This window comes from Microtus ochrogaster, chromosome 4 (assembly GCF_000317375.1).
Source record: "Microtus ochrogaster isolate Prairie Vole_2 chromosome 4, MicOch1.0, whole genome shotgun sequence".
NCBI lineage: Eukaryota > Metazoa > Chordata > Mammalia > Rodentia > Cricetidae > Microtus > Microtus ochrogaster.
This window is the reverse complement of record NC_022011.1, coordinates 46,919,975-46,932,115: the sequence shown is the minus strand read 5'-3', so window position 1 is coordinate 46,932,115 and position 12,141 is coordinate 46,919,975. Positions and strand designations below refer to the sequence as shown.

At 51.1% G+C, this 12,141-nt stretch overlaps 2 protein-coding genes across 2 annotated transcripts in view; one reads left to right on the top strand and one right to left on the bottom strand.

Annotated features, from left to right (window-relative positions):
• Positions 1 to 4,846: 4,846 nt before the first annotated feature.
• Positions 4,847 to 7,125, top strand: Endog (endonuclease G). Its single transcript, XM_005346144.3, has 3 exons — positions 4,847 to 5,428; positions 6,083 to 6,192; positions 6,797 to 7,125. Exons 1-3 carry the CDS (start codon positions 4,937 to 4,939, stop codon positions 7,077 to 7,079), a joined length of 885 nt encoding a protein of 294 aa, XP_005346201.1. The 5' UTR covers positions 4,847 to 4,936; the 3' UTR covers positions 7,080 to 7,125.
• Positions 6,932 to 12,141, bottom strand: part of Spout1 (SPOUT domain containing methyltransferase 1) — a 7,600-nt gene continuing 2,390 nt past the window's right edge. Inside the window, exons 4-12 of the mRNA XM_005346145.3 lie at positions 11,283 to 11,442; positions 10,540 to 10,629; positions 10,403 to 10,452; positions 10,188 to 10,318; positions 8,975 to 9,047; positions 8,781 to 8,879; positions 8,228 to 8,330; positions 7,963 to 8,110; positions 6,932 to 7,265 (exon numbers count right to left, since the gene is read on the bottom strand). Of these exons, the coding sequence (XP_005346202.1) occupies positions 7,197 to 7,265; positions 7,963 to 8,110; positions 8,228 to 8,330; positions 8,781 to 8,879; positions 8,975 to 9,047; positions 10,188 to 10,318; positions 10,403 to 10,452; positions 10,540 to 10,629; positions 11,283 to 11,442 (923 nt within the window). The 3' untranslated portion in view covers positions 6,932 to 7,196. The remainder of the gene's footprint in view (positions 7,266 to 7,962; positions 8,111 to 8,227; positions 8,331 to 8,780; positions 8,880 to 8,974; positions 9,048 to 10,187; positions 10,319 to 10,402; positions 10,453 to 10,539; positions 10,630 to 11,282; positions 11,443 to 12,141) is intronic.

Below are 12,141 nucleotides of genomic sequence, written 5' to 3'. Positions count from 1 at the left end.
GTGTGGTTGTCGTTTTTTGAGACAGGAATTCTCAAAAGCTTGTATGTAACGTTGGTTGTTATGGAATTTGCTTTGTAGACCAGGCTGGCCTCAAACTCACGGAGATCACCTACCTCTGCCTCCAGAGTACTGAAATTAAAGGCCTATGCCGCCACCACCTGGCAAGAAACCATTTTTCTTATTTTCTGTGCATGAGTGCTTGCCTGCTTTATGAGTGCCTGGTTCCCAATGGAGGCCAGAGGAAGGTACCAGATCCCCTGGAACTGGAGTTACTGATGCTTGTGAACCACCTTGTGAATGCCGGGAACTGAACCTAGGTCTTCTGCAGGAGCAGCCAGTGCTCCTAACTGCTGAGCCATCTCTCCAGCCCCTGGAATCAATTGCCTTTGACAAGGGAGGCAAGAGCACACTGGAGAAAGGACAGTCTTCAGTAAATGGTGCCGAGAGAACTGATTCCACACAGAAAAGTTAAATGAGACTTTTACACCACACCACTTCGAGAAACCAGCTGTCAAATGATTGCAGGCTTAGTCCTAAAGCCTGGAACTGTAGCTATCAGAAGACGGGGTGCCTTTTAGACATGGCGCCCAAAGCACTCTCACAGTTACGACAGTCGCATTCACAGGAGCCAAAAAGTCTAATGTCCATTAGTGGATGAAGGGACAGAGGACACGGTATAGACACACATGGAATGCGAGGGTTGTGTGTGTGTGTGTGTGTGTGTGTGTGTGTAAGGCAGTCACCGCAGCTGGCCTCGGGCTCCCTAGTGCCGCGATGACAGTCACTATGCTCAATTATCATCCACAGCGCGCATACAGGCATAAACTCATGCCATCCATGCACAGGGACATACATGTTGAGGTACAGGCTCATGAGGCAGCTCCCTCCTTCCACTCTGTTTCAAGGCAAGGTCTCTTATTTCATCCACTGTGCAGTGCAGTGTAGGCTCCTGCCTCAGCCTCAAATCTCAGTTTGGAGATGCCGGATTACAGATGTGAGCTGTTGTCTCTGGCTCCTATGTGAGTTCCAGGGATGGAAATCATGTCACCAGGCATTGCTTTTACCCACTGAGCTGGCTCCCCACCACCAAAAATGTTTTTCCCTCCTTTTTAACATTGATTTATGGGCTGGAGTGATGGCTAGGCTCACAACCAAAAATATAACATTGATTTAGTTTTGTGTGCACCATGGCACCTGTGTGGCGGTCAGTGGGCAACCATAAACCAAATTGCACAAGAGACTGAACTCAGACCATCTTGCTGTCCCCTTGTTTTTTTTTTATTTGTATTTTTTATTTTGGGGAAGTATTCCACATAGTCCAGGCTAGAACTCACTATGTAGTGCGTGACCTTGAACTCCCGACCCTCCATCTCCTACCTCTCCAGAGCTAGAGAGTTATCAGCACAGACTACAGACATATTCTGCTTTTTTCCTCTCTCTCTTTCTCTTCCTTCCTTTCTCTCCCTTGTTCCCTCCCCATCTCTCCCTTTTTCCCTCCCCTTCCTTCCTTTCTTTCTTCCTTCCTTCCTTCCTTTCTTTCTGTTTTTTTTTTTTTTTGAGACAGGGTTTCTGTGTGGCCCTAGCAGTCCTGGAACTCAAGCTGTACACCAGGCTGGCCTTGAACTCACAGAGATCCGCCTGCTCTTCCACCAGAGTTCTGGAATTAAAGGTTTTTAAAGGTGTGCGCTACCACTGCCCGGCTCTTATTCTGCTTTTCAAATGAAGGAGATTCATGCCAGGCACAGTGTTAACAGTGGTATGGTAAACATGTCTCCTATACCTACAATCTACAGAAAAAATACTGATGTCAGATTCTTTTCTAGAGACAGACTTTCGTGTATCCCAGGTTAGCTTTGAACTTGCTGTGTAGCTGAGGATGACCTTGCAATCCCAGTCTTCTTCCACAGCCCCAGGGCTGCATGCACCATCACATCTGGCTTGTGTAATGTTGCAGACCAAATCCAGGGCTCTGCATATACTAGGCATGCACTTGGTCAGCTGCACGGAATCCCTCATCATAAACTTAGCTTTATCATTTTTACCTAGTGTGTGTGTGTGTGTGTGTGTGTGTGTGTGTGTGTGTGTGTGTTCTGGAATATTATTTCTAGAGGGGGCTGGAGAGATAGCTCAGTGGTTAAGAGCACTGACTGTTCTTCCAAAGGACCCAGGTTCAATTTCCAGCACACATATGCCAGTTCATAACTGCCTATAACTCCAGTTTCAGAGGATCTGAGCTTCAACGGTCATATACAGCCAAAATCCCACTGTATGCCAAATAAATATCCTTTTTTTAAAAAAAAGAGTGTTGCCGGGTGGTGGTGGCGCACGCCTTTAATCCCAGCACTCGGGAGGCAGAGGCAGGCGGATCTCTGTGAGTTCGAGACCAGCCTGGTCTACAGAGCTAGTTCCAGGGCAGGCTCCAAAGCCACAGAGAAACCCTGTCTCAAAAAACCAAAAAAAAAAAAAAAAAAAGAGTGTTACTTTTGTTTATGCTGTGAAAATTTGCTTAATGATGCAAAGATGTGTTGCATTTGTTTAACTCTGTGAAATTGTGTTACTTTGCCTGTCTAAAACACCTGATTGGTCTAATAAAGAGATGAATGAAGGTAGGAGAAAAGATAGGCAGGGCTTGCAGGCAAAGAGAATAAATAGAAGGAGATAAAGAGAGATCTGGGAGGAAAGGAAGGAGAAGACACCAGGGGCCAGCCATCCAGCCACACAGGAAGACATGGAGTAAAAAATAAAGGTATATAGAATAGAGAAAGGGAAAAGCCCAGATGTAGGAGGTCCTTCTGTTTGTGTGTTGCTTTCATAGGATAATGAATAAAGAAACTGTCTTGGCCTAGAGGCAAAAGGTAAATGGGATAATTAGTTAAGAAAAGCTGTTTACCTGGGTGGTGGAACACTTGGGAACCAGAGGCAGGCAGATCTCTGTGAGTTAAGGTCAACCTGGCCTACAGAGCAAGTGTCGGGACAGACTCCAAAGCTACAGAGAAACCACCTGGAAAAACAAACAAAACAAAACAAAGAAAATGAAAATATGGCTAGAAATAAGCCAAACTAAGACTAGGCTTTCATAAGTAAGAATAAGACCCCATCTATTTATTTGGGAGCTGGATGGTAAGGCCACCAAAGAGCCAGAATAAAACAACAGAAAAAACAAACCAACTACATTTCTGTGTGTGGGAACACCCATGTATGAGTACAGATGGCTGAACAGTTTAGAAAGTATTGGATCCCCCAGAACTGAAGTTATAGGAGGTTGTGAACTGCCTGTAATTGTAGGAATTGAACCTGGGTCTATTAACAAGAGCAACAAATGCTCTCAACTACTGAGCCAGGCCTCCATGATGTGTTAATTGCTGAACCATGTCTCCAGTCCACAACATTGTCTTTCCGCTTTTTTATATTTTTTTCCTTTTTTAAATAAAATTTCACATGCCAGTGTGGTAGGCAGGTTGCTGTCTTAAAATAGTCATAGGTTGGGGCTGGAGAGATGGCTCAGCAGTTAAGAGCATTGCCTGCTCTTCCAAAGGTCTTGAGTTCAATTCCCAGCAACCACATGGTGGCTCACAACCATCTGTAATGAGGCCCGCAGGAAGAATACTGTATACATAATAAACAAATAAATAAATAAAAGAAAAAATAGTCATAGGTTAAATACTGTTCCATGTGCAAGAAATATCCTTATCTACCCCCTAGTTTTGAGGACTTTGTGTGTTCCAGCTTCTATGGACAGGAAACACTGTCTTACACAACATACTTCCCAGGCTCATCCCTTTAAAACCCTTTAAAAGCAGGTTGAAAGGAGTGGGCAGTGGTGGTACAAGCCTTTAATCCCAGCACTTGGGAGGCAGAGGCAGGTGGGTATCTGTGAGTTCGAGGCCAGCCTGGTCCACAGAATGAGTTCCTGTTGGACTTTAGCGTCCAAACACCGAGGAGGAGTCGCCCCCAGAGACCACCTCACACACCACAGCCGATGCAAAAGCATGAGGATTTTATTAATTCTGTCATGACAAGATCTCTCAGCATTCGGGAAGCCGAGAGACCTCGAATAGCTGGCACAGGCTACTTTTAAAGGAGAAGGCCACAGAAGCAAGGGGGGGTTGTGATTGGCTTATTCAAAAGGGCTATTATTACCTACCAATAATTGGCTGGAGAGCTGTTGCCAGATCAGATGAGGTAAGAGGTCATTTTGACCCCATTTCCCAGAGGACCGAATCAAAACATACGTATATGGGTAATTGTTCAGGAACTGAGTACGTGCGAGTGTAGCTGTTAGGTCCTTGGTTCCTCGGGGAGGAGGGAAAGCACTAAGGCACGGAGGCTGAGAGGATTCAGAACTGTCAGAAATGGCTTCAGAATTGTCTTAAAGTCTTACATTCCAGGACAGCCAGGGCTACACAGAGAAACCATGTCTTAAGGGAAAAAAAAAAAAAAAAAAAAAGGAAAGAAAGGTTGGAACGAATGACCCATGACTCTAGCGTAGACTTTTCAAGCCTCTTTCTATAGCCTTACTAGCAAGCTTCAGCCCCGGGCCGCTGTCAGCAGCTACAGCCTTGCACTTGCGTCCTTTTGCCAGCCAATCTAGAGTAGTCTTTGGCTCATTTGGTGACTCAATTATGGGTGGACAGGAGGTGTCTGACAGACCTGGGCTTCTGTCCTGTTCAAGCAACTCTATTTCCCAGGCCTATGGAAAGGTTAAATTCGCGGCCCCTAGGGCGGCGCTACAGGCCTTGCAGGAGGCCAGGTTTCCGGAGGCTCACGGGGCGAGGCGGAGCCAGACTTGGCAGCGACCAATGGAAAGCGGGTACGGCGGTGTCACGCCCAGGCCGTGTCTCAAAAGGGCAGGGGAAAGACTTGGAGGACACTCGCACTGTCCCGGTCCTAGGCTCCTTCCCCTAGTGCTTCTAACACGCTCGCTCTCCTGGAGGCCATGCGTGCGCTGCGGGTTGGCCTGACCCTGGCGCTAGGCGCGGGACTGGGCGCTGCCGCAGAGCACTGGCGGCGTCGGGCGGAGGGAGCGCCGGGGCTGCTGAGCCGGGTGCCAGTGTTGCCCGTGGTCGCGGCCGATCTGCCCGCGCTGCCGGGAGGGCCGGCGGGCGGCACCGGGGAGCTGGCCAAGTACGGGCTGCCCGGCGTGGCGCAGCTCCGGAGCCGCGAGTCCTACGTGCTGAGCTACGACCCGCGCACGCGCTGTGCGCTGTGGGTGTTAGAGCAGCTGCGGCCCGAGCGGCTCCGCGGCGACGGCGACCGCAGCGCCTGCGACTTCCGAGAGGATGACTCTGTGCATGCTTACCACCGCGCCACCAACGCGGACTACCGCGGCAGCGGCTTTGACCGCGGCCATTTGGCCGCCGCCGCCAACCATCGCTGGAGCCAGCGGGCGATGAACGACACCTTCTACCTGAGCAACGTGGCCCCGCAGGTAGACGTGGTCCCTGGTCACCTGCCTGACTTCAACGCCTAATTCTGACTTTATGCATGCACCTTTGCGGGAGGGAAGAGCCCTAGACGGGGTGAGTTTACACGAAGTACTTACTGGGAGCATCCCTCTCTCCAGCCTTCTGTGGGAAACTGGCTGCAGCAATGCCAGTCAGTAAGATACCCGGTGTACTTCCCGAGGGAACCCAGGAGTTGCCTACTCCGTACCATCTGGCCTGCAGCAGCTGCCAGGAAAACAGCTGGCACGAAGTTGAGCTGTTGGCATCAGTCACATCACTCTGAGCACATTGTTAACACTGCACCTGCTCCCAGTAGGATCTTGATATGTGAACCAGGATGGACGGGCATGGGGCATAGGGCCGACCCCACACCCCACACTTGTTCTGAGGCCTGGCAGGCTCAAAGGGCCTAGGGGATCGCTAAAGGATTAATCCTCCGTCCGGTTCTTTAGCCTAGGAAAGGATGGTGTGGCTAGCGGTGGTCAGCTCCATGACACTCAACCTCTGAAATCAGAGCCTCAAGGAGCGACCCCTTTGAGCCTCTGTCTTCCACTTGCTTGGCCACCTCCTTAGGACCCAGGGCATTCCTAAAAGAAGAAGGTTCCAGGTATGGTCCTGAGCCTTGCTGCTTCCACCAGGTGCCGCACCTCAACCAGAATGCCTGGAACAACCTGGAGAAGTACAGCCGCAGCTTGACTCGCACTTACCAAAACGTCTATGTCTGCACGGGGCCTCTTTTCCTGCCTAGGTAAGCCTGTGGCTGACAGGGCCTCCCACTTACTCTCCGCCCCTGGGCTTTCTGTTTCATGGTAGCCAGAGACCTTTGGGTGGCCTAGAATGGTCCTGTGCCCACAGTTGCTAGGCCCCAAATCTGCCTTTGACACCGTGGCACCTCTCTAACCCACGCTGTACCAGGCTCTCACCTTTGCCTTCCTATGTCAGTCCTGCCAGAACATGAGAAAACCCTGTGATCGGCACAGGCTGGGCAAGGCAGCTGCTGAGTCCCAGGCCCTGCCCTGGGACTATGCCACTGTCACAGCCCTCACACCTCGCTTGCTTGGTGTCCTGCCCATGGGGACAGGTAGTAGTCACATATCCGCATGGGTAAATTCAGGACCTAGAGAGCTCATTCCTCTAGCAGCATTTATTGCCACCCATTCTGTCTGAAGCAGCAATTGGCAGAAAAGCGTAGGATTAAGCATTGGTCCCCACCTTACGGAGTTCCTAGACCCAAAGAGACAACCAGGCATGGCACATAAATTTCTTGTTGGAAGTCAGGGAGGGCTTCCTGAAAGGGGTGGCCTTGTGTCCAACCATGCCTCCTGGCCATGTGTGCCTGGGTCTTTCCACAGGACAGAGGCTGATGGGAAGTCCTATGTAAAGTACCAGGTTATTGGGAAGAACCACGTGGCAGTGCCCACACACTTCTTCAAGGTGCTCATCCTGGAGGCCACCAGCGGGCAGATTGAGCTGCGTTCCTATGTGATGCCCAATGCCCCTGTGGACGAGACCATCCCTTTGGAGCGTTTCCTGGTGCCTATCGAGAGCATTGAGCGGGCTTCGGGACTGCTCTTCGTGCCCAATATCTTGGCGCGAGCTGGGAACCTCAAGGCCATCACTGCTGGCAGCAAGTGAGGGAGACTGGACTGGCTCATATTAAAGGTGGTTATTTTTGTAGACACATCTTGACCATGTTTGTTCCTGGTGATCCTCCATTTTCTGCTGCTTCTACATCCTGGATCCACAAAGCTGTCAGGTGGTCTGGGAACCTGCCTGGGTGAGACCAGGTTGCAGGGCAGCCAGGGAGATGAGTATGGCTTCCTGGAAGGAAAAAAGTTGGCTGTCCAGCTCTTTCTTGTCTTCACAGCCAGCTGCCCAAGACCCAGGAAGGATAAGAGGATGGGCGGGGCCTCGGGAACAGGCAGAGGGGTTGTCAACCTGCAGTCACCACCCCTGAGACTGGTGTAGAAAACAGCCGCTGCCCTTCCCCCATAGTAACCCATAGGGACGGCAGTCCATGCTGGCCTCAGGGACGGTGGCACAAATCCCATGAATGGTCTGGTCTTGTGGGACATTTTTCCCCAGAACAGAAATGTTGACATCCGGAGGGACCTAAGATACCACCAAGGAAGCAGAGGCCCTGAATGGGCACAGGCAGGTAAACCTAAGACTACTACAGGCCCAGGACTTGCAACCCTATGGCTCTTGTATCTTGTCCCTGCCAATAGTTTGCTGTGTAAGGGCCCCATCTTCAGAAAAGGTATTTAGGCTGAAGCTGGGGATATGGCTCAGCGGTTAAGAGCACTGGCTACTTTTCCAGACGTCCTGAGTTTAATTTCCAGCAACCATATGGTGGCTCACAACTGTCTATACCTGTAGTCTCATGGGATCTGATGCCCTCTTCTGATGTGCAGAAATACACACAGACAAAACATCCATATATAAAACACATAAATTTTCAGAAAAGATACCTAGGGTGGGTTACCAGGAAAACTGGGTATCTGTGGCTGCGGCTCACCTCAGTGCGGATAGTACGGCTGCCCTGGCTGGGGCATGTGTTGACATAAAAGTCGAAGAGGACACTGGGTTCAGACACTTCCAAGTTGGGGTCAGCATCCACTCCAGCTTCCAGCCCTTGGAGGCCCCCGAAAACCACAAGAGCATGCCTGGTACCAGAGAAAGGGAGTCACTGACTTCAAGGCTCCACAGGATACAGTCCCCAGAGCTTCAGGTCCCCACCACATGTACAGTAGGGCCCAGTCCCTGCCCTAAGCAGCACGCACCTGAAGCTAGGCAGCTGGGCAGAGGCTACGTTAGAGCCACGTTCTGATGTCCCAATGGTCAAATCATACCCATCCTGGAAGGGAGCCTCAGCAAACACAGCACCTGGGGGTGGGGCCAGCTCAGTGGGGTCCTGCTCTTGGCTGTGTGTCTAGCACATCATAGGGGCAGGTGGACAGAGCTCGGTAAAGGAGGTCCTCTACTGCTCTTGGGAAACTGAGGGCAGGGAATGGTGGAGTTGAAGCCTGGCTGGGGAGCACAGGGTGGGCAGGAAGAGCTCCCAAACCCTAGACCATGTTCAGCAGCCTCACACTTGCTTCAGAGGGCTTTCTTGGTCTGGTGTTTGAGACAAGGTCTTGCTGTCTCCTGAGCTGGCCTCAGGTTTACACTGATATTCCTGTGTAGGCCTCCTGGTGCTGGGATGGGGGCTGGGAACCAATCACATCCTGCTCTCAGGTATTCTTAGCATTCACCGGAGATGAGACCAGAGATGGCACCACCTAAACATACCACCTAGTACAGAGGGGCATTCAGGAAAGGAGCTTCTGTCCTTACTGAGACAGGAGGCCAGGCGGACGGTGTAGCCCCAGTAGAGACCGGCTTTGGTGCGGGGGTCCTGTGAAGACACGACTGTTCCCTTGTATGTCTTGCATTCTGAGGAACAGAACAGGCTATAAACACCAAGGAGACAGGGAGGCAGGAAGAGGCTGAGCCAGGCAACTGTAAGGGCTGAGGAAGCTTCCAGATACCCGGGAGCTGCTTTTGGTTCAGTCGCACGGTCACCCGAAGTCCGGGCTCCAGTTTCTTGTCAATCTTCACCTCCTGCAGAGAAGCTAGAGGACATGAGTGCTACACCTCAAAGGGGCCAACGTTCTCAGAGACCCAGTGGAGGAATCTGGTGCCAGGCCAACCTGCCGCCCTGCTTCTGGCACTGAGTGGGGCCTGCTAAGAGGGACCGTTCATGCAGAATAATTATCACAGGGCACTGGTCAGAAAGCGAAGCCTGGGGCTAGGACATGGAGTCTACAAAGAGATGAAGTCGCAGTTTCCTCCACGGGGTGGCTTTGCCACTTATGAGCTGTAGGGGTCTGAGGGCAGTTAACTCCTGTGAGCCTCAGTTTCCTCATCTGTGGAATAGCAGACTAGAAACGAGCTGCCGGCTCTGCAAGACGGCTCACACTCCATCCTCAGTTCCTCCTTGGCACGTGCATGCTTACCCACACATTCACACCACATAAAAAGGAAAAATTTAGGGGGCTGGAGAGATGGCTCAGAGGTTAAGAGCATTGCCTGCTCTTCCAAAGGTCCTGAGTTCAATTCCCAGCAACCACATGGTGGTTCACAACCATCTGTAATGGGGTCTGGTGCCCTCTTCTGGCCTGCAGGCATACACACAGACAGAATACTGTATACACAATAAATAAGTAAATAAATAATTTAAAAAAAAGGAAAAATTTAAAGAACCACCTAACCCCCAAACCAGCAAAGCTGAGAATGCACTTCAATTACAGAGCACAATTAGATCTCCACAACAAAAGTAAATAATAAACAAACTGCCCCGACAACACTGGGTTTAATCCTGGCTTCTCTTTATCATTTCTATTTCATGGGTATTTCGCCTGCATGTTTGTTTGTGTATCATGTTCACGCCTGGGGCCCATGGAGGCCAGAAGAGGGCACCAGAGCCCCTGGAACAGTTGGTTTGTGAGCCACCATGTGGGTGCTGGGACCTGAACCAGGGTCCTCTGCAGGAGCAGCCAGTGCTCTTAACTGGTGAGCCAGTGCTCCAGCTTCTCTGGGTTCATCTCTCGAGCCCTGCTTTGGGTACTTCTCTGGTCCAGTTAGCAATAACTGGTGTTTCACGGCAGGCTAGAGCCCAGGTCTCCCTATTCTTATGTCCCTGCCTGTCCTCCACAGCTAGCAGGTGTCCTCAAGGTGTACACAGCCCACCTCCATTCCTACCTTCTTCATCCCACAGTTGACCAGAGAGCCGTGGCCCGCCTTGGTGGGCCGGTCCACCACAACGCCTTCTCGGAACTCCGATTCCTCGTCCTGCCGCATGTGGTGAGGGCTGTCCAAGGGGTTGAGGATTCCTGAGCAGGGAACGGGAGGGGGATGATGTCAGGTCCAGTCCCCACTCTCAGTGCCTAGGGATGAGCCAGACACACCAGCCATACCTGCGAACTGCAGATCCTGGTGTTTGGGGAAGAACGCCTTTCTCAGATACCTGGGGAAGAACGCAGTTGTCAGGCCCTCCCTGGGGAGCTGCTTCCCCACTACATCCAAGGGGACACCACCCTCACCTCACACTTACTGTGGACATTCCAGGTACTGCAGGATGCGGGCCAGCTGTACACATGCCTGCCCCTTCTTGCCAACTCCCCTGAATTCCCCTTCCACAGTCCTGGAAAGATAAAGACAGGGCTTAGGATGCAAGTGCTGGGCTGGAGAGGTGGCATATCCAGTTGAGGGCTCTTGCTCCCAACCCTGAAAACTTAAGTTCCATGTCCAGAACCCCCATGAGGAAAGAACTGACGACCTGACTCCACAAGTTGTCTTCCTTATGGTTTCTTTGTATAGACCAGCCTGTCCTCCAACTCAGAAATCAGCCTGCCTCTGCCTCCCCAGTGCTGGGATTAAAGGCGTGCACTACCACCGCCTGGCCTAAATTGTCATTTGATCTCCACAACCACACCAGTGTGTGTACACAAGCACCATAAATAAATATTAAACAGGCACAAAACGGGGTCTTAGAGCTGAATGATATGCAGCTTCAGTGATAGAACATGTGTAAATCCCAGAGTTCAATCTCCAGCACCACAGGAGAAAAAAGATGCAACTGCAGCTGCCTCTGAGAGCTCCTCCCACCCAGTGTGAGTGTCCTTGCCTCCACAAAATAAGGATTATAGTGTGTGTACTTTGAAAGAGCCAGGCAGGTGACAAGGGATAGGACAAAGTCACAGCCAAGCCTGGCAGCCCTCCCCTCCCCGTAAAGACTCTCACGTGGTATGTTGGCCCTCCCCTTCTCTTCTCTTCCCCCTCCCTGTGAAGACTCACTTGGTATCTTGGCCCTCTTCATCGAACACCACAATCTCGTCCACACAGAAGATGGTGCAGGCTCTGGCAATCTGGCCAGCCAGGTAGGTGCGAAGCTCAGGTGACTGGGCGTTGTCCAGGATGGAGCCTGGCAGGGCCACACTCAGAGTGTAAGGCCGTCCTAGCAGGGGCAAGGGGTGCACCTGGTCAGCCTAACATGGCTCAGAGTAAGAGAACTGTCTAAATGGGAGGAGTTTCAGTCTCTTCAGGAAGAACTGGACCAAAGTCTCCAAGGCTTCTCAGAGCAAGGTCAAGCAGTGGTCAGCAGCACTGGCCTACGCCCAGATCCTGGCTCAGCTCTGAGATACCTCATTTACCAGCTATCAGATGCAGATGAGACCCATTCAAATCTGGCTGTTCTCACACAGGCCCTAAGATCGATTCCCAACACAACTGTCTGTAACTACAGTCCCATGGGATCTGACACCCTCTTGTTTTCAGAAGTACATGCAGACAAAACACCCATATATGTAAAATGAATGAATCTTTAAAAGACAGCAAAAATATAAAAAAGCATCTGATGTAAGCTCCAGAAAGTATCAAGTCTGTCCTCTACCCGTAGGTTCCACACCTATGGATTCCATCAACCCAAACTGGAAACAAATATATATACACATGCATACACAACATGTATAAATCACCGACTTGTTGTAGGCTAATCTTTTTGTACACTGTGAAGATGTGTTTTTGCCAAGGCGCCTTCTGATTGGTTTTAAAAAGAGCTGAATGCCGGGCGATGGTGGCGCACGCCTTTAATCCCAGCACTCGGGAGGCAGAGGCAGGTGGATCTCTGTGAGTTCGAGACCAGCCTGGTCTACAG